We start from the raw sequence: 20,545 nt of genomic DNA on the forward strand, positions 1-20,545 counted from the left end.
TATCTATCTATCTGTCTGTCTGTCTATCTGTCTTTTCTATCTATCTTACTGTCTTTTCTATCTATCTATCTATCTATCTATCTATCTATCTATCTAACTGTCTGTCTGTCTGTCTGTCTGTCTGTCTGTCTAAACTGTTTAAACTTTCAGACCAGCCTTTTCAAGCCAACCTAAAGTTTGTCCACAAACTTTTTAATCTAGTTTAATATTGTTAGTCTTTGTGTGACATGTGACTGTGAGTCATAATCAGACAAAAAACTGAAGTCCCCCTCCATTGTATGAGTTGGTATCATCCAACTAGTGTCGCACAATCCCCCTCTAGCATAGACGGCGCTGTCACGTGGTACCTGTTACTTTAATCAGCGCTGGCTAGGATGGGCCAATCACAGTCATTTATTGTTACTGGATGAGGATTTTTTTAAAAGCTTTTATAGATAATGCTGAGGCGGATTTTCATTCGCAGGTATGAATCCTTGCAATGATCAGTCTTTATTAAAAAATACTATCCATTGTAAAAATTTCTCCAATAATAAATAAAACGTTCTGAGATTTAAATGCAGATGCATGGAGCATTCGGTTTTCAGAGCGTCAAGCGCCCCCTGCAGGAATAAAACTCACAAGACACAGTCAGTGGCTAACAACATGTGTAATGTTGGTCTGTTACCCACACAAAACTTTTATATTATTTTATAAAACATGAAATGTCAGTGAATATGTTAAAGATGTTCATAGAAATGATCAGTTGTTTTTTTCAGAGTGAGGAAAGCAGACTCATATAGCAGGTAAGAATTGTAATTTTCTGAAAGGGTTAATGTTTTTCTAAATGTTTGATATGATACACAGAGTATAAATATTTAAGAGTATGCAATGAATATAATTTTCTATTTATCGGTGCATTAGTTTGAACTGTTATTATGCACTGTTTAATCCCTCCGGAACCCATATTTGGACTCCCCCCCAATGTTCAAACCAAATCTACGCCATTGGTGTTGTGGATGGTTGCTAGAGAATTGCTATGTGGTTGATAGTGTGCTCTGGCTGGTTGCTATATAATGCTTTAATAATAATATATATAATAATAATATGCTATATACTTACAGTTATAACCGGCCGTAGAGACAGAAGTTTCTGACCCATCCCGCCCCAGTCTCTCCAGTCTAAATATTCTCCTTCCTCCAGAACAAACTGCTGCCCTTCAAAACCTTCACGCTCGTATCCCACCCACCTGAGAAAAGAACAAAGCAAAATATACCAGTAAGTATACGAGGACTTCAAATTAATTGAGATTACAACTACATCTGCTACAATTACCTAATCGTGAAATCATTGCGTCTTAATGTTCTATTTACAACATGTTTTGCTGTAGCGGTTGAGCATTGTAATCAACCACTGACTGTTTATTACTCGCTTTCTGTGTATAATTTATTCAAATTTAAATACCATTTTTGTTTATTACACTCAGAATATTTAAGCCTATTTTTAAGATTTTAAATAGAGTAATCTTGACTTTGAGTAAAACTAAATAAATAAAACTTTAATTTATTTAGGTTTTATTACGTTAATTTTATTAAACATTACTCATTTCAATTTGAAGGAAATTTTTATTAAATTAAAATCCAAATCTAAAAAATAGGATAAAATATTTTTGGAGTGTATACTGCAAAAAGGGCCTAAACAGTTGTTTGTTTAGTCACAGTCTTGATTTACTGATGTATAAAACAGCAATAAAGTACTTGAGGAACAGTTCTGAGCTTGTTTTGGATATGTAGCATTACATAAAGAATATGTCCCAAAATAAATTAACTGTCCCAAACAAGTACTTCAATTATTATTATTATTATTAATTATATTTGACTAAATTAATCACATTTACAATATCAAGGAATATAATCAACAATTATGATTTTGTCATAATCGTGCAGCCCTATAATCCACATACATAAACAGCATTAAAATATACAAATATTTACACTATTTTGAGACTTTACAATATAACCCACAATTACATTCAGGTAATTTTGTATTTGTAATTTAATGCACAAATACATTGCAAACCACTGTAATAGAGCGCAACAGTAGCCGTCCGCTTTTCCGTCCATTTTGGTTCCGGAAGTATTTTTCCCATTAATGTTTTCAATGGGAATTTGATCAAATCCTTCATAAAAGAGTTGTGCGCCATGAATCAAACCAACCAGCTCCGAGGTGAATCACAACATTACAAACTTTGATTAGACAAAGACAAAGGTACAAGTCTGAGTACTTAATGTCTTTAATGAGGGAATGAACTACAATCCCATCATGCATTGCGAATAGAAATGATTGAAAAATATAGAATTATGTTTATTATAAGTATGGAAACAATATATTTAGATTTTATTGCAAAATATTTATATATATACAAATATATATGTAATTTGAGAGCAACTCGATTGTGCCATTCATGGAGTGGGCGGTCGCTACAGAGCTCTTTTGGTGCACTTTATTCGCCGCAATTTTCTGATTGGTGGATCTTTCTCTTCAGAATCATGGGTAGTGTAGTTCTTCACCAGGAATTCCGCTATTAAACACAATTCTTTAAAAAAGTTGAAATAACGTGGACTGATGGTTTCAACACAAGCATATACCATCAATTAGCAACCTCGGAGCTCACAGTTTATAAGTTACTGTAAGGTTTAAAAGTTAATTCCTCTATGGAAAAAATTAAGGAGATTTTTACTTCTGGAACCAGACAGTTGCATTTGAGGATATTTTTGAGTACAGATACAAACAGCTTGCATTTATTTGGGCTTTAAAGATTTGTTTTGCATTTGTAATTAAAGGATTAGTTCACACAAAAATTAAAATTCAGTCATTGTTTACTCACCCCTGTGTTGTTATAACTCTATATGACTTTCTTTCTTTTTCTGAACACAAAGGGAGAAATTGTGAAAACAATGTTTGTCATGATTGTTATGAAAGCATATGATAAAGTTCGGTAAGAAACAAACTGAAATCGAATGTATTATTTATTGAAAATCTTCACTGACCGTTGATCTCCTGTGTGTGTTCATGATAGGGCACGAGAGCAACAGTTCACGCAGCCTCGCAACACTGGGGCGTTCAAGCGAAAATATGTTTTGTTTATCTAAAAACAGGTCCTCCACAGCGATAGTGACAACAGAACACAACACAGCTGCACACAAAACAGAGAACAGAACTGACTAAACTTGTCTGAAGAGTTTGTAGTCCAAGAATTGATGCATTTCTATGCCCAGCCTTATTTTTTTGAATGGAGTACTCTGAAATCAAACAGAAACATAGAAGAGGCTACAGGATGCCACAGTCACACCGTGTCTTAATCTGACGGCAAACTATATGTGATAAAAGGTATATTTTCTATGGTAATCAGAGTTTTTGTCCTAACCAGCAGTGACGAGCGACGGTATGTTCTATCGATCGCTTGTTTTCTATTTTCGGCATTGTGCGTGTAACTCCATCCAGTGTGAACTGGCACCAGTCCAAAAACTTTTTAAAAATAAGGCTGGGCATAGAAATGCATTAATTCATCAACTACAAACTCTTCAGACATGTTTAGTAAGTTCTGTTCTCTGTTTTGTGTAGCTGTGTTGTGTTCTGTTGTCTCTATCGCTGTGGAGGACCTGTTTTTAGATAAACAAAACGAGTTTTGTCTTGAACGCCCCAATGTTGCGAGGGGGCTGCGTGAACTGTTGCTCTCGTGTCCTATCATGAACGCACACAGGAGATCAACGGTCAGTGAACATTTTCACTAAATAATACATTAGATTTCAGTTTGTTTCTCATCAAATCTTATCGTATGCTTTCATAACAATCATGAGTCTCATGAATAATTTATTAGACTTCTGAATTATACTTTTGTGTTCTTTTGAAGCTTGAAGAGGTGGTCACCATAAACTGCCATTGTATGACATCACTGAGCACAACATTTATTCACAATTTCTCCCTTTGTGTTCAGAAAAAGAAAGAAAGTCATATAGGGTTATAACAACACAGGGGTGAGTAAATAATGACTGGACTTTCATTTTTGCTCTGATTCGGAGCGTTTTGGACTCACAGTCCACCGATGATCTTCAGTGATTCCACACATCTCAATCCATGACCGTCTAGATCGCTGCGGTCCGTTTCTCTCCTTCTGAAAGAGAACACGTCTCCCTGAACCTCCATACAGTGGCCCTTAAGACCTGCCTTCTCATACAACACCGCCTGAGAGATAAAAAGAGAGAAAGATATATTAATGTTGCTCTAATATTTGCTCTAGTACATGGTTCACCAAAATATGAAAATTCTGTCATCATTTACTCAACCTCATGTTGTTCTAAACCTGCATGACTGACATGAGGGTGAGTAAATGATGACGAAGTTTTCATTTTGGTTGAACGATCCCTTTAAGAGCTTTAATATAAAGGTTCTGAGACTTTCGAAACAAACCTCATACCTTCACTCCATTAGGGTTCTCTACCTTCAGAACACCCTGTAAAACAGCACATTTAATGATGAGAAACAGCATAAAGAATCTTCATAATATATCAGTAAATATCGTAAGCACGTATACGGTTCTCGTACCATGCGCAGCGCTCGCATTGAGCCCACCATGGGCGACGGGAAACCCCAGGACTCAGGAATCGGATATTCTCCCACCTCCAACACGGCTAACAAACCCTGAAATCCTGGATCACTGTAAACCATCCACCTTCAGACAGACAGAGAGAGAAGATGTTTACATCTGACACCTGTCAATCATTAGCCTTTAGACGACTTACCCACAATCCATTCAGTGGCCGCATGTTCCATTCACTTTCTCGATCTTGCAAGCTTTAATCTGACTGACAAAAACAATGACTTCTATCTGCTTTCACACAAATCACGAGTAAAACGGTAGATTATGAGTTCATAAACACTTAATTTTCACCCCGTTTCTCACACAATACTATCTTATGACATCTTATGACTTTTACTATAGTGCATGACTCATTTTAACATTTGCATTTCATAATCAAGTACATTTATAAGCTTGTTCTAGTGTGATCAAATAGTGCGGTAGCTCGACTGATAGAGCATTGCTCTTATAATGCAAAGGAGCGGGGGTATGAGTCCCAAAGAGCACATGAGTCGACACATGAACACAAAGTTTCATAGACGCACCACAAAATGACGCAATTGTGTTTTTATGTGTACAGCGGGACTCAGTTGTGAAATTTTAAATAACACCAAGCTGACACAGAATGTCAGATTTTTTTCATCATATTGTTTATTATGTTTTTGAGATGTTACAGACATTACATCAGAAATGAGCATAATTCATTCCGATTCAAAGTAATGGCCAGCGTCATCCAATCACTGCAAACAAAATGTATATTAAGATGAAGCGAAATGACTCACAGATGTGTTAACGTTGAAAGTTATTAAAATAAATAACATGTTTTTGAACTTTTGAGGGAATAATGTCCCGATGTGGACATCATGTTTATCAGCACGCTGACGCGTGAAAAATGAATGATTTTTTTAAAGCGGCATATCAAACTAAACTTGAGACTACTCTTTACACCCAAATAGGTTTCAATGAAAAAACTTAAAGAGGTTTCTTACCAGAAGCACGAAGAAGCACTTCACGGATAGCGACGTCATGTTGTTGTGTCACGTGACTCGGTGAGGCAGAAGTTTAACCCTTAAATGACAGTCTAGAGCATGAGTCGGCAACCGAGAGGCATTTTTTTATTTTCCTGGTTAATCGCTTTAATAACTATGTTATCCTACCGTAACTAGAACACGAATTCCATGCGTTTCCCCTTGAGAATCTGTGCAAATTTGTTGTAATAGTCGTTACGTTCACCTCTCTTTATCGATTGAAATCAGAAATCAGCCACTGATGACAGCCGTCAGGATCTTTCCTTTCTGAATGAAAAGGTCTTTCAAATCATATTTTGGGTGGCCTGTGGACAACAATTCCCTTTTAGCTCTGTGTGATGAGGAGGAGGGCATGGTGCACGGCCGGCGCTGAATCAGCTGATCAGCGGGAGAGCGAGATAAAGAGGAGCCGGAGGCACCAGTTCAAGAGAGAGAGATGTACGTGGCCGCGTTGTGTGTGTCTGTTTGTCTTAAGGTTTATGTTTGTTTTATGTTGAGTTTTGCATTAAAACTTTATGTTGACTGTTCAGCCGGTTCCCACCTCCTCCTTGCCCGTCCTTATACTGTTACACTCTGAAACTAATGTTGCCTCTTTTCCCTCATAACGAAAACAAGCAGTTAATATTAGCCATTTTATATGAATATTCTTTTTCCTCCTTTACTCTTTAAGCTCTGAAGGTGTTTTTAAAGATTTCCTGTTTCAGTGGCATACCCAAAATTAAAGGATTATAACTCGACAAAAAAGTGTTTGGTATCATTGTAAAGAAAACCTTTCAGATTTTTTAATGATATAGATTATGATACAGTCTGAGAACCTGCTGAAAAATCACACAAAACATTATCCAAAAATTTTCTTTTTTCCGTATTTTTCTTATTTGACATTATATATCTCTGGGTGTAAATAAGGTGGCTTTGAAAAGCTTTTCTTTGTTCCCAATCATGTCAACTGTATCTGAGAAAAATTTTGTGTTGATACGACGAAGCAATCAAAAGTTATAGCGTTACAAATATAATTGATCATAGTGTCCAAAAACATCTCCAAACAAATAAAACATAATAATTGTACATAAGAACTAATTACACATGCAAACACAACAATGACTAAATGTTTGTATAGCATGCAGACATGATTTTAGTAATGAGATTTCACAGAATGAGTTTCATTCTGTGTCATTTGAGTCATCATGCCAGCAGCTATATCACTCTGCAGCTCTTGCCTGGTTGCCCACTAAAGCTAAGCAGGGTTGAACCTGGCCAGTACTTGGATGGGAGACCTCCAGGGGAAAATCAAGGTTGCTGCTGGAAGGGGTTTATTTGCCTATGGTTTGTAAGGGACCATCTGAAAAGTCCATCCTCTACACTAAAACGTCAATGGTTGAAATATGGTGAGGTGAAGTGAGGAGGCATGACCTCCCTGTTGGTCTATAGAGCAGACAGTCTTTTCATATTTGGGTGAACTATCCCTTTAAGTGCTAGTTGACAAGACCTGGCACCACCCTCCAAACACTCTTATTTTCTCTTTCTATTCCTGGTTTTACTCCTCCCTCACCTTTCATTCTTTTTTCCTCTTTAGTCCTTTTTTCTTGTTTTTCTCTTTCCTCTTAAAGTCTGTTTTTCTGTAATTGTCAGCCAGTTCTACCACCTCTGATTAACATGAACACACAGATGCCACATTCCACACACACATACTGCAGCCCCAAAATATATTTGTTCACTCAAAAATGTCTGAATGTCATTACATCAGATAACAAAATACCAAAGCAAGTGTAATTTATGTTGAAGACGATAGCACATCCACACTTATCAAGTTTGATAGGTTTGAAATGGTAAAACAATAGATGCAGTGTTGAAAATTAAGCCAGTTTGTGTTTGTAAGTATTTTGATCTTGAATGTGCTCCACCAGAGATTCCTTTGATAAAGCACCTGTGTGAAATTCATACATCCACTAAAAATCGCCACAACACCAGTTCATTCAAATTTACTGAGCAAATATCGCTCATAAAAGTGAAGGTAGAGAAAACAATCCAGCAGAATTTGAGACATGCATTTCACACTTGCTTTCATTTGTTGTTATCCTACTTTTAACCCTGTAAAGCCTGAAATATCTATCTATCTATATATATATATATATATATATATATATATATATATATATATATTTACATTAAACTGTTTTTAATACCATTACACAAACTATAAAAAAGAAATCATGTTTTTTGCAAACACTATACTGACATTTAAAAAAGGAAACTGTAAAACTTTTTTCACTGGGTCTCATGAACTTATGGTAAGATGACATCATAATAGCTTGTAATGTAAAATAATGAGATCTTTATTATGACCGAATTTTCAAAGCTCTGTGATTTGTTTTGTGGTGTGCATGAATGTAATGTAATGGTGATTGAGAGATATTCCTCTAAAGCCTGTTGAATCATATTTAATACATGGATTTTAACAGACATTTTCAATAAAATAATATACAAACTTTTAACCAAGCACAAGTTGCTTATATTCAGCAAATACTCATTTTAAAATATCAGTAACAATATAATCATTACTGTCACTTTTACTTAAAATAAGCTTTCATTTATCCCAACATATGAGTCACTTTTCATGCATGTCCACTACCATTTTAACCTGATAACGCCGTGTGTATCAAATACGATACACAATGTTTGACGGCTCCTGTTTCACTCTCTGTTCAAGCTGATGAGCCAAACAACCTATAGTATGTAAGTTTCACATGTTTATGGCACCATCTAGTGGTTATTTGTGAAAAAAGTGGTTTCAATGTTTATATCGATCTATTTAAAATTGTGGCGGACTTGCAACTTATTTTAAAAGTTCAAAGTAACATTATAATTAAAGTTATTGAAATTTTTTGACAACAAATGTTTGCTTTATAAGACTAGCCTATCGTTGTTTAAGTTAATAAATTACTATTTTGAAATTATGTGTATCAAATTTGATAATTTAGGCTTTACAGAAAGGCTAAATAGTAAACTTTGTTATAATGAAAAAAATGTGTTATAAGTGTTAAATCTATTAGAAAATTATTATGGGGGTCTGGGTATCTCAATGAGTATTGATGCTGACTACCCCTAGAGTGGCGAGTTTGAATCCAGGGCGTGCTGAGTGACTCCAGCCAGGTCTCCTAAGCAACCAAATTGGCCCGGTTGCTAGGGAGTGTAGAGTCACATGGGGTAACCTCCTCGTGGTCGTGATTAGTGGTTCTCGCTCTCAATGGGGCGTGTGGTAAGTTCTGCGTGGATTTCAGAGAGTAGCATGAGCCTCCACATGCTGTGAGTCTCCGCGGTGTCATGCACAACGAGTCATGTGATAAGATGCACGGATTGACGGTCTCAGAAGCGGAGGCAACTGAGACTTGTCCTCCGCCACTCGGATTGAGGTGAGTAACCGCGCAACCACGAGGACCTACTAAGTAGTGGGAATTGGGCATTCCAAATTGGGAGAAAAGGGGATAAATAAATAAATAAAAAAATTATTATAATCATTTTTAGAGGGCAAAAAGGAATCTCAGATTTCAAATATGACAAATTTGAAATATGACATGCTGTAATAGACAAATAAATGATATAAATAAAAAATATGAAAAAAATATGAATGTATATGATTTGCATATATATACATATTCAAAAGGACAGGAAAAAGAGATTTAATTAACTAATGTGGCAGAAAATAACATTTAAATGCTGTGGAATAAAAATTAAAAAAAAACACTGACAAAAAACACTCATCTGAGAAACCAAATGGAGGAAAAATTACCTCTAAAGTCTAATGTATCAAATATGATACATGAAAAAAACGTGCAATTTTTTTTTTTGGATTTCTTTTTCTAGTTTGTCTAAAGGTACTAAAAACAGTTTAATGTCAAAAATGTATAATTTTCTGACAATTCTTTCACATGTCAGGCTTTACAGGGTTAAATAGATCGATATAAACATTGAAACCACTTTTTTCATAAATAACCACTAGATGGTGCCATAAACATGAAACTTACATACTATAGGTTGTTTGGCTCGTCAGCTTGAACAGAGACTGAAACAGGAGCCGTCAAACATTGTGTATCGTATTTGAAACACGTGGCGTTATAGGGTTAAACATGGCTTAAGTAAACAAATGCTTCTTGAAGCCATATCTCTCTAATTAATCATCATTAGCAGGTTATTCTTTCCCTGTCAGCCCCCTAAAACCTTTTTTTATTCCACCCTAATTACTGCGCTCTAAGTGTTTTTATTTAAGCTTTTAAGTGGTGGATTATGTGGCATTGATTATATGGTGCCGTCTGACTAATGCCTCTGACTCAAACACATAACACAAACATGAATCACCAGGAATCTCTGACCTTCATGTTTTCATAAAACTAGATTTTTGTGTGTGTGGTGCTTTCCTGTGCAAAAGTCTCCATGATACTATGATGTTTTTAGCCTTTGCTATACAGTTGCTAGAGTGTTCTGTGCGGTTGCTCTGAAGTCTCGATGATATTGTAGTCTCTAGATATGGTTCGGTTCCCTCCTTAAATGTTAGTCTATGGGATTTTTTTGCCTGCTTTATTGTCTGTTAGGTGACAATCGCAAGTCTGATAACTGAGAAAGAAATAGCACAGCTAAATGCTTGCTTTCAGTGTGTGTGCAGGGCATGTTTGTGAACTTACAGACCACTGTGGACTTTGATGGAGCTGGTGTTCTGTGGCAGACCGAATGAGCCCACTTCTTCTGTGTCTTCAACATACAGAAAGTTTCTGCCCATGCCCGAGGGCTCCATAAACAGCTCGATCCGGGGAGGAGTGTAGTCCTACACACACACACACGTGTACAGGAAAACACACAGTTCACCCTGTTTCTATAAAGAGACTTTATGAGGATGTTGGCTTTTTCCAGACAGGCAGAAAATATCCAATTTTTTGGCCATATCCAAAACAAGTTAGACTCAAAAAGTTGTTTTTAATCTGAACAGATTACATTACTAATAAAATGACTAATTGGGTGCAGTGTGACTGAAGTCATTGATATTTTAATTTTTAATTATTCATTTTATATTGTTATTGTGATTGACAGAACAAAACTTTGCATCGTGCTATGAGTTATAAGAGTTATAGCTTGCATTGAACAAATAAGCAGCAGTGAAGCCACTTACTCTGACAGACAGCCGAATTGAGCCAATGATCATTGGAGTAGAAGTTTGTCCCGCCTCTTCTGCCCATTCATTAGGCAGCTCAGTAATGCCCTCCTCTTCCAGAGCAATACAACGCCCCTCAAATCCTGGTTTCTCAAACAGTATCCAGCTATAACAAACACAAACACACACATTTAAATCTAGTCTTCTGAAAGGCCCATCATCATACACTGAGTCTGTGATCTCCACAAATGTTTGTGTATTCTGGACTCACCAGCCTCTGACCACTTTAACAGATATGACACTGGACAGCTGCAGGTGTGTGGCATCAGGTTCATCTCTGTAGAACTCAAAGGAATGACCGCTGAACTGATGATGCTCAAATATTACGATCTGAACAACACAAAACACAATTAAACATTTAGTCAGAGTAAAACGGTCTATGGTGGCACTTTGAAACAGTGACATAGAGAATCTCAGGAAAACATCACATTTCGCCCCCAAATCAAAGGAAAAAAAATATTCTTTTTTGATTAATGAAAAGTATTATGAGGACCATTAAGATTGCATTAGGGGCCTGGGTATCTCAGCGAGTATTGACGCTGACTATCACACCTGGAGTCGCGAGTTCGAATCCAGGGTGTGCTGAGTGACTCCAGCCAGGTCTCCTAAGCAGCCAAATTGGCCCGGTTGCTAGGGAGGGTAGAGTCACATGGGGTAACCTCCTCGTGGTCGTGATTAGTGGTTCTCGCTCTCAATGGGGTGTGTGGTAAGTTGTGCATGGAGTAGCATGAGCCTCCACATGCTGTGAGTTTCCGCGGTGTCATGCACAAAGAGTTACGTGATAAGATGCACGGATTGACGGTCTCAGAAGCGGAGGCAACTGAGACTTGTCCTCCACCACCCGGATTGAGGTGAGTAACCGCGCCACCACGAGGACCTACTAAGTAGTGGGAATTGGGCATTCCAAATTGGGAGAAAAGGGGATAAAAAAAAAAGATTGCATTAAGGTTGCATTGCAACATTATTTTCGGGAAATTAAGCACATTTTCGCCCAAAATTGTCATTATCCCATAATGCAAAAAAAAAAAAAAAAGTACAGGTACAGGTGCATCTCAATAAATTAGAATGTCGTGGAAAAGTTCATTTATTTCAGTAATTCAACTCAAATTGTGAAACTCGTGTATTAAATAAATTCAATGCACACAGCCTGAAGTAGTTTAAGTCTTTGGTTCTTTTAATTGTGATGATTTTGGCTCACATTTAACAAAAACCCACCAATTCACAACCTCAAAAAATTGGAATATGGTGACATGCCAATCAGCTAATCAACTCAAAACACCTGCAAAGGTTTCCTGAGCCTTCAAAATGGTCTCTCAGTTTGGTTCACTAGGCTACACAATCATGGGGAAGACTGCTGATCTGACAGTTGTCCAGAAGACAATCATTGACACCCTTCACAAGGAGGGTAAGCCACAAACATTCATTGCCAAAGAAGCTGGCTGTTCACAGAGTGCTGTATCCAAGCATGTTAACAGAATGTTGAGTGGAAGGAAAAAGTGTAGAAGAAAAAGATGAACAACCAACCGAGAGAACCGCAGCCTTATGATTGCCAAGCAAAATTGATTCAAGAATTTGGGTGAACTTCACAAGGAATGGACTGAGGCTGGGGTCAAGGCATCAAGAGCCACCACACACAGACATGTCAAGTAATTTGGCTACAGTTGTCGTATTCCTCTTGTTAAGCCACTCCTGAACCACAGACAACGTCAGAGGCGTCTTACCTGGGCTAAGGAGAAGAAGAACTGGACTGTTGCCCAGTGGTCCAAAGTCCTCTTTTCAGATGAGAGCAAGTTTTGTATTTCATTTAGAAACCAAGGTCCTAGAGTCTGGAGGAAGGGTGGAGAAGCTCATAGCCCAAGTTGCTTGAAGTCCAGTGTTAAGTTTCCACAGTCTGTGATGATTTGGGGTGCAATGTCATCTGCTGGTGTTGGTCCATTGTGTTTTTTGAAAACCAAAGTCACTGCACCCGTTTACCAAGAAATTTTGGAGCACTTCATGCTTCCTTCTGCTGACCAGCTTTTTAAAGATGCTGATTTCATTTTCCAGCAGGATTTGGCACCTGCCCACACTGCCAAAAACACCAAAAGTTGGTTAAATATCCATGGTGTTGGTGTGCTTGACTGGCCAGCAAACTCACCAGACCTGAACCCCATAGAGAATCTATGGGGTATTGTCAAGAGGAAAATGAGAAACAAGAGACCAAAAAATGCAGATGAGCTGAAGGCCACTGTCAAAGAAACCTGGGCTTCCATACCACCTCAGCAGTGCCACAAACTGATCACCTCCATGCCACACCGAATTGAGGCAGCAATTAAAGCAAAAGGAGCCCCTACCAAGTATCGAGTACATATACAGTAAATGAACATACTTTCCAGAAGGCCAACAATTCACTAAAAATGTTTTTTTTTTATTGGTCTTATGATGTATTCTAATTTTTTGAGATAGTGAATTGGTGGGTTTTTGTTAAATGTGAGCCAAAATCATCACAATTAAAAGAACCAAAGACTTAAACTACTTCAGTCTGTGTGCATTGAATTTATTTAATACACGAGTTTCACAATTTGAGTTGAATTACTGAAATAAATGAACTTTTCCACGACATTCTAATTTATTGAGATGCACCTGTATATATATATATATATTTCATATCATTTTGTAATTTTATATTATTATATATTATTACATTTGTAAAGTATTTGAAATGTGTCGCTATAAAAATATGTTTTTGGGAATTTCAGTTCACAAACTGCTAGTCTAGTATGAATGCAGTTTGCCCACATTTCTAAAACAGAAATGAAAACTTGGCACGCATTATGCACATAAACAAGGCAAGCTGTTTTTATTATCTGAAATTCTCTGTGAGGTCACATGAGTTTGAAATGTTGCCAAACCTTTCCAGGACGCCGATGGAATCCACGGACTGCTGGAATCTGAAATACATTGACAATAACGCAGGTAATTGTTTTGCAAATGTTTCATAATGTTTAGCCAAGCTTACAGATGGACAAAAACATGATATGTTCTAATGCATTTTAAACCCTTCAAAGACCACACATCTCTCACTTTCTCTTGCACAAACACAGACAAGCTTGAACGATGCACAGGCATGCAGCTCTTCAGAGATACTGCAACTGTACGACTAGGATCAAGTACAATTCAGGCAGAAAGCTTATTGGTGATGGACACGTACATTTGGCTGTTCTCTCTGAATGTCATCTTGAGACGTTTGAGCCTCTGAAGGTTGAGATGAAGGAAGAATCGACAGATCTTCTGTGATAGCTGCATTATCTTTCACAGTCTGATTCAGATCAGGTATATAATCACTTTCTCTAGTCACCTAACCAGACAAAGCAGACATGATACACACACACATGATTTAATGCAAGTCAAAAATTAGACTCTGTAATTACTCTTATTCATTCACATAGGTTTGTGTTCATAAATGTGTTGTCATCGCACAGTGTCAGATTGTGAATCACGCTAAAAGGCTGAAATGTACTCAATGCAAGTACGTGAATGCAGATGCTTCTAGCTATGCAAGCTCAGTTTCATACATTGTAGGTTGTTGCATTCCAAAATGTGTCAGACAACAATTCCTAGCACAACGCAAGCGTTGCATTCTGAATATTGCCAAGGGGTGCTATAGTGGACATTAGTGTGAACTGTCCTCTTCTATGGTGAGTTTTCTCTTTCGTGTCAACGACTGTCATGGCGATGCAACTACTGAAGAGAATATTCCTGAGCAAGTAAGTTAAAGTCAGTATATTTACACATCAAGTTTATTAACGTGTTAAAGACTTTTTAAGGTAACTCCATAGTCCCCTTGAGTACTAAGATTTGTTACCACCATAGTTACGCAAGAACGCATGTTAATTATGTTCAACCGGACTGCACAATGGCTATGCGTTGGCCACGTACTTCCATCTACATATGCGTACTTGCATAAAGTATGTTTCTGTCCTAAGTGTGTGTTTGTGGTGTTGTGGTCTGTGATGTGAATAAGTGAAAATGGCTGACCAGTGAGTCAATCTTATGTGATGGTGGAACTCTTTCAGGCTCTTTTGGAAGAAATTTCTCCACATAACTTGGCAACTTGATGTCATCAAAGGACGGAAGTGGTGGAGGACCGTCAGCTTCTGTTATCATGGTGATGGTAGGGTTCACTGAAGTTTTGAGATCAGATGTCATGGCAGGGACATCATTATTGGTAAGTTTAAGAACAACCTGGGAATTAGTTTGGTTACAGCTGTTTGGGGAAGAAGCATTAGTGTCTGTTAACATGGTGACCATAGAGTCTTCTAAAGTTGTAGTTAGGTCCAGTATCCTGGCAGGGCCATCATCTTTAATAGGCTGTGGAGCAACCTGGTAACTTGTTTTGGTACAGTTGGATGGTAGAAGACCATTAGCTTCTGTTACGATGGAGACAGTAGGGTCTGCTGAAATTGATTTGCGGTCAGGTGTTACGACAAGGCCATCATCTTTTGCTGGTTTTGGAATAACCTGGGAACCAGTGTGGGTAAAACTGGGTGGATGAGAAGCATTAGTGTCTGTTAACATGGTGACTGTTGGGTTTTCTGAAGTTGTATTGAGGTCAAGTGTAATGGCAGGGCCTTCATAATTCATAGGTTTTAGATCAACCTGGGAACCAGTCTGGGTAGAGTTGGCACCCGTTTGTTCATTATTAGCTGGGACTTCCTTTACTTTGTCCTGTTTTGGTGACTCTGCAGTTGGCTTCGGGTGTGTTTGCTGAGGCGTTGAAGACCCAGGAGCATCACTTGGTGATAACAGCCCTTCTGAGGGATGTTCGGTTGGACTTAAAAGATCCATTCGTCTTACCCTGCTGGGGTTGCGTAGACTGTTGAGAATGGAGCATCGCTCCAAGCGAGACCTCGCCAATGGTTCTGTTTTCCTTTCCTCTGATCCCTCCTTTTTTTGTCCTTCATCTTTCTCTTCTGGCTCCTTTTTTGCCCTCTGGAAGAGGAGGGACCTGGTAAGGATGCTCTCCCGCTCAGGGTTTATCTGCTTGGGTGTGCTGCTTACGTCCTCCTTGTCCTCTATGTTTTGACTCTTGGATATTGAAGTGGGCGCCATGTCTAAGGTGAACTCCCTCTTTCTCCTTCTCAAGCCGAACTGGAACTCCTCCGGATCAAAAGGTGTCTCACAGCGGACTTCTCTAATGGCAGGCATGGCAAACGGAGGGGCTTGCAGGCGAAGTTGGTTGTGTTTGCGTTGGGGAAGACTGAATGGCATCGCTAGCCTCTTCACATTTGCAATAAAGTCATCCGGGTCGAATTCTCCAGATTTATCCAGGAGGTTGGTCTCACTGACAGAAGAGCTAAGCTTAAGTTTTGGTTCTGAAATTGTCTGAAATTGATTCTTCCTTTTGGGTTGCTGGTGGTCAACATCCAGCCAGCTGGATGGAGAGTCTCTGTTCAGGGAGGGTCTGCCAGGTGCTGAGGGGATTTGTGGAAGGATGAAGGGTTTTGGAATAAATTCCTTTTTTCTTGTGGCTTGATCTGTAGATTGATGCTTAATAGGACTAAGGGGAGATGGGGATTTTTCACTGGCTGAGGCTAATGTGTGGGAGACCTCATTCACTTGAACTTGATGAGGCATGTTTTTTTCATTCTTTAGAGTTGGTGAGGGTGTGATCTTTTCATTTAATGAGGCTAGTGGGGGAGTAGTCTTTTCATTTAGTGAGGCTGTTGGGGGCGTGGTCTTTCCATTAGATGAGGTGGGAGAAGGTATCGTCTTTTCATTAGATAATGCTGATGGAGGTGTTGTCTTTTCATTAGTTGAGATGATTGGGGGCGTGGTCTTTTCTTTATATAAGGCGGGAGAAGGCGCGGTCTTTTCATTAAATGAGGTGTGAAGTTTTATGGTCTTTTCATCAGATGAGATGGGAGGAGGCGTGGTCTTTTCATTACATGAGGCAGGAGGAGGTGTGGTCTTTTCATTAGAGGAAGCTAATGGGGGTGTGGTCTTTTCATTAGATGAGGTGGGAGGAGGCGTGGACTTTTCATTTAATGAGGTTGGTGGGGGTGTGGTATTTTCATTACGTGAGGCAGGAGGAGGTGTGGTCTTTTCATTAGAGGAGGCTAATGGGGGCGTGGTCTTTCCATTAGATGAGGTGGGAGGAGGCGTGGACTTTTCATTTAATGAGATGAGAGGTGTCGTGGACTTTTCTTTAGATGAGGTGGGAGGAGGTGCGGTCTTTTCATTTAATGAGGCTGGTGGGGGGGTGGTCTTTTCATTACATGAGGCAGGAGGAGGTGTGGTCTTTTCATTAGAGGAGGCTAATGGGGGCATGGTCTTTTCATTAGATGAGGTGGGAGGAGGAGTGTTCTTTTCTTTTAATGAGGCTGGTGGGGGTGTGGTATTTTTATTACATGAGGCAGGAGGAGTTGTGGTCTTTTTGTTAGATGAGGCTGATGGGGGCGCGGGATTTTCATTATTAAAGGCTGGTGGAGGTGTGGTCTTTTCATCAGATAGGGCGGGAGGAGGCCTGGTCTTTTCATTTAATGAGGTGAGAGGTGTCGTGGACTTTTCTTTAGATGAAGTGGGAGGAGGTGCGGTCTTTTCATTTAATGAGGCTGGTGGGGGGGTGGTCTTTTCATTACATGAGGCAGGAGGAGGTGTAGTCTTTTCATTAGAGGAGGCTAATGGGGGCATGGTCTTTTCATTAGATGAGGTGGGAGGAGGCGTGGACTTTTCATTTAATGAGGTTGGTGGGGGTGTAGTCTTTTTATTTGATGAGGCGAGAGGTGTCGTGGTCTTTTCATTAGATAAGGTGGGAGGAGGTGTGGCCTTTTTGTTAGATGAGGCTGATGGGGGCGTGGTATTTTTATTACATGAGGCGTGAGGAGGTGTGGCCTTTTTGTTAGATGAGGCTGATGGGGGCATGGGATTTTCATTATTAAAGGCTGGTGGAGGTGTGGTCTTTTCATCAGATAGGGCGGGAGGAGGCGTGGTCTTTTCATTTAATGAGGTGAGAGGTGTCGTGGTCTTTTCATTCGATGAGGCGGGAGGAGGTGTGGTCTTTTCATTTAATGAGGCTGGTGGGGGGGTGCTCTTTTCATTACATGAGGCAGGAGGAGGTGTGGTCTTTTCTTTAGAGGAGGCTAATGGGGGCATGGTCTTTTCATTAGATGAGGCTGATGGGGGCGTGGAATTTTCATTATTAAAGGCTGGTGGAGGTGTGGTCTTTTCATTAGATGAGGCGGGAGGAGACCTGGTCTTTTCATTTAATGAGGTGAGAGGTGTTGTGGTCTTTTCATTCGATGAGGTGGGAGGAGGCGTGGTCTTTTCATTTAATGAGGCTGGTGGGGGTGTGGTCTTTTCATTACATGAGGCGGGTGGAGGTGTGGTCTTTTCATTATTAAAGGCTGGTGGAGAAGTGTTTTTTTCATGTAATGAGTTTGTTAGGGGTACGGCCTTTTCACCAACTGATGCAGGTAAATTGGAGGCCGTTTCATCTGTTGATGCTGGTTTAGAGATGGCCTTTTCATTGGCCTGGCCAGGCTGCTCGGTGAAGATGTCATTGGCTGTGGAGGATAATGAAGTGGGCTTCTTCTTGGCTGAGCTGAAAAGCAGATTCTCATTAATAGACGGAATTGCAGGAAAGGTATCTTCATTGCTAGAGCAAAATATTTTCTCTCCAGATTGGTCCCCTTTCTTTTCTTTTCTTTTCTTTCCATTTACTTTCAATGTCATTTCACTCTGGGTTTCAGTTGTGTCTCCCCCTTCTGTTTCAGTACTGGCCCTTATTCCCTCCTGTTCCTGTTTTAACCCTCTATCATTGGCTGCTGTCTGTGTTTTTTGTTCTTCTCTGCTCTCTGATTGGCTCGATGGGGATGGCCCACCCTTTTTGTGAGCTCTTTCCTCTGTGGGTGGAATTTGAGGTGAAATTTTAGAGTCCATTTGATCGTTTTGGTTTTTGAGATCTTCAGAATTTGTTGTGGTTAGTGCTCTATCTTTCTCTGTAGTCTGACTGGTCAATTCAGTAGTAGTGTCTTTCTCCGTTGTCTTTGTTGAAAGCAGCAAATTATTCTCTTCATCTATATTTTGCTTGGTTGTCTTAGTCGTATTGACTACATTACTGTGTTTGGGTGTCACTGTTGATTTGATTGCCAAGTTTTGATTGGTTGTTTCTGTCACATTATAATTTTTCTTGGATTTATTAGTTATCGCGGTCAAACAGTCTTTTTGATCTCTTTTTGATAGAGTTTGCACCTTGTCTGATTTTGAGTCATTTTCAGAGATACTTTTCCCTTGAGGCACACACGTAGCTGTATCTTTCTCAGGTAACACCTTTTCATCTGTCTCATTCTCTCTGTTCTGCATGGCATCTTTCCAGGAGGCTGCAGGAATGCTATTGGCTGGCGCAGAAAGGTCTTCAGAGCTGCCTTCTTTCAGGTCCTCTGGGGATGGTGGTTTCTCTTCTTTTGTCACAGATGGATCTGGTTCCCCCAACTCTCCAAACAATGTGTTTACAATCGTGCCTCTGTTCTTCTGCTCCTCTCCCTGCTCTCTTTCAGAGTGCTCTGTAACAGGCTGCTTTTTATTGAAGTTCTGTTTCTCCTCAGTTTCTGATTTTAAATCTACTGGTCCTATTTGCTCCACAATGGAGCTGCTCTCAGTTTGAGAGTTTTTCTTTCTGGATGTAGGAGAACATAACGGTTGTGTTCCAAAAGCAGAGGTTACCGTCTGTGGAGACGGTAACCTCTGTGAGTCACTATCTTGTGTTTTCTTTGTGCTTGGCAGTATTTCCATTGCATTTGCCAACTTTTGTGGTACTTTGGGTTTATTTTTTACAATCTCCTCACTGTTTTTGGTTGCTGCTTTCTCAGAAGTGCTTTTCAAATATTTATCTGTGGTTTCTGAGGCATTTTTTGTGTCTTTAAGAGGATTTGTGTCAATTGTAATCTCTAAGGTGCTCTTTTCGTCCTTCAGTGCCTGTTTACCTTGTACTGTTTCCTTTTTGTTTTTGCTGGTGGGGCTCAGTGGTTGAACCACATCTTTGCTTCGCCGTTTTTTAGATCTTGAGCCTGTCCGGCTCGGAGATTTGACCTGTGAGGTCTCATCAGTAGGTGATGAAACAGTTTGCAAAGAACAGTTTGTTGTCTCCGCCTCTTTATTTCCATTTTTTGAGTCACTTTTGCTCTCTGACAATGTTGAATTCTGGGATTTGGAGTCTGTTTGATCTGTGTTTGAAGGAGCTTTGAGTTTAACCTCTGGTTTCTCCCAGCTGGTCCTGGTGTTTGCTGTAGGTTTTCCAATGTTTTCAGAATATTGAGATGTTTGACCAGTAGTTTTTGAATGTCCATCCTTCAATGTTTGACCAGAAACCCCCCACCTCCCAGATGGCAGTGCAAACGTTTCGTCTCTCCTCTGGCCTGTGTTGAAATTCAGTGCCCGTTCTTTAACCGTCTGGCTTGGAGGCGCAGAACTGGACCTCGTTTCAGCAGGTCCTGTGAACTCTCGGAGATGCCTCGACACTTTCCTAGCTGGAGAAATGTCCAGACGTTGCAGGTTTGTGGAGCCTCTTTTAACTGCCTGGACTCCACAGCTTTCAAACAGACTAATTTTGTCTGCGATTCGGCCCACATGATGACTGGACTTTACAGTGGTGATGTCCACATTTTGCTCTGGACGTCTATGAATAACAAACAGAGGAAAACGGTCAGATTTGTGAGACAGATG

General features: G+C 39.5%; 1 protein-coding gene across 1 annotated transcript in view; it reads right to left on the reverse strand.

The window, feature by feature from the left end:
- Window positions 1–20,545, reverse strand: part of crybg1b (crystallin beta-gamma domain containing 1b) — a 40,187-nt gene that overhangs the window by 15,451 nt on the left and 4,191 nt on the right. Inside the window, exons 3-12 of the mRNA XM_051688395.1 lie at window positions 14,861–20,498; window positions 14,034–14,180; window positions 13,735–13,773; window positions 11,055–11,173; window positions 10,802–10,949; window positions 10,320–10,459; window positions 4,582–4,708; window positions 4,454–4,489; window positions 4,073–4,221; window positions 1,099–1,225 (exon numbers count right to left, since the gene is read on the reverse strand). Of these exons, the coding sequence (XP_051544355.1) occupies window positions 1,099–1,225; window positions 4,073–4,221; window positions 4,454–4,489; window positions 4,582–4,708; window positions 10,320–10,459; window positions 10,802–10,949; window positions 11,055–11,173; window positions 13,735–13,773; window positions 14,034–14,180; window positions 14,861–20,498 (6,670 nt within the window). The remainder of the gene's footprint in view (window positions 1–1,098; window positions 1,226–4,072; window positions 4,222–4,453; window positions 4,490–4,581; window positions 4,709–10,319; window positions 10,460–10,801; window positions 10,950–11,054; window positions 11,174–13,734; window positions 13,774–14,033; window positions 14,181–14,860; window positions 20,499–20,545) is intronic.

The sequence above is a fragment of the Myxocyprinus asiaticus genome, chromosome 45 (genome assembly GCF_019703515.2).
Source record: "Myxocyprinus asiaticus isolate MX2 ecotype Aquarium Trade chromosome 45, UBuf_Myxa_2, whole genome shotgun sequence".
NCBI lineage: Eukaryota > Metazoa > Chordata > Actinopteri > Cypriniformes > Catostomidae > Myxocyprinus > Myxocyprinus asiaticus.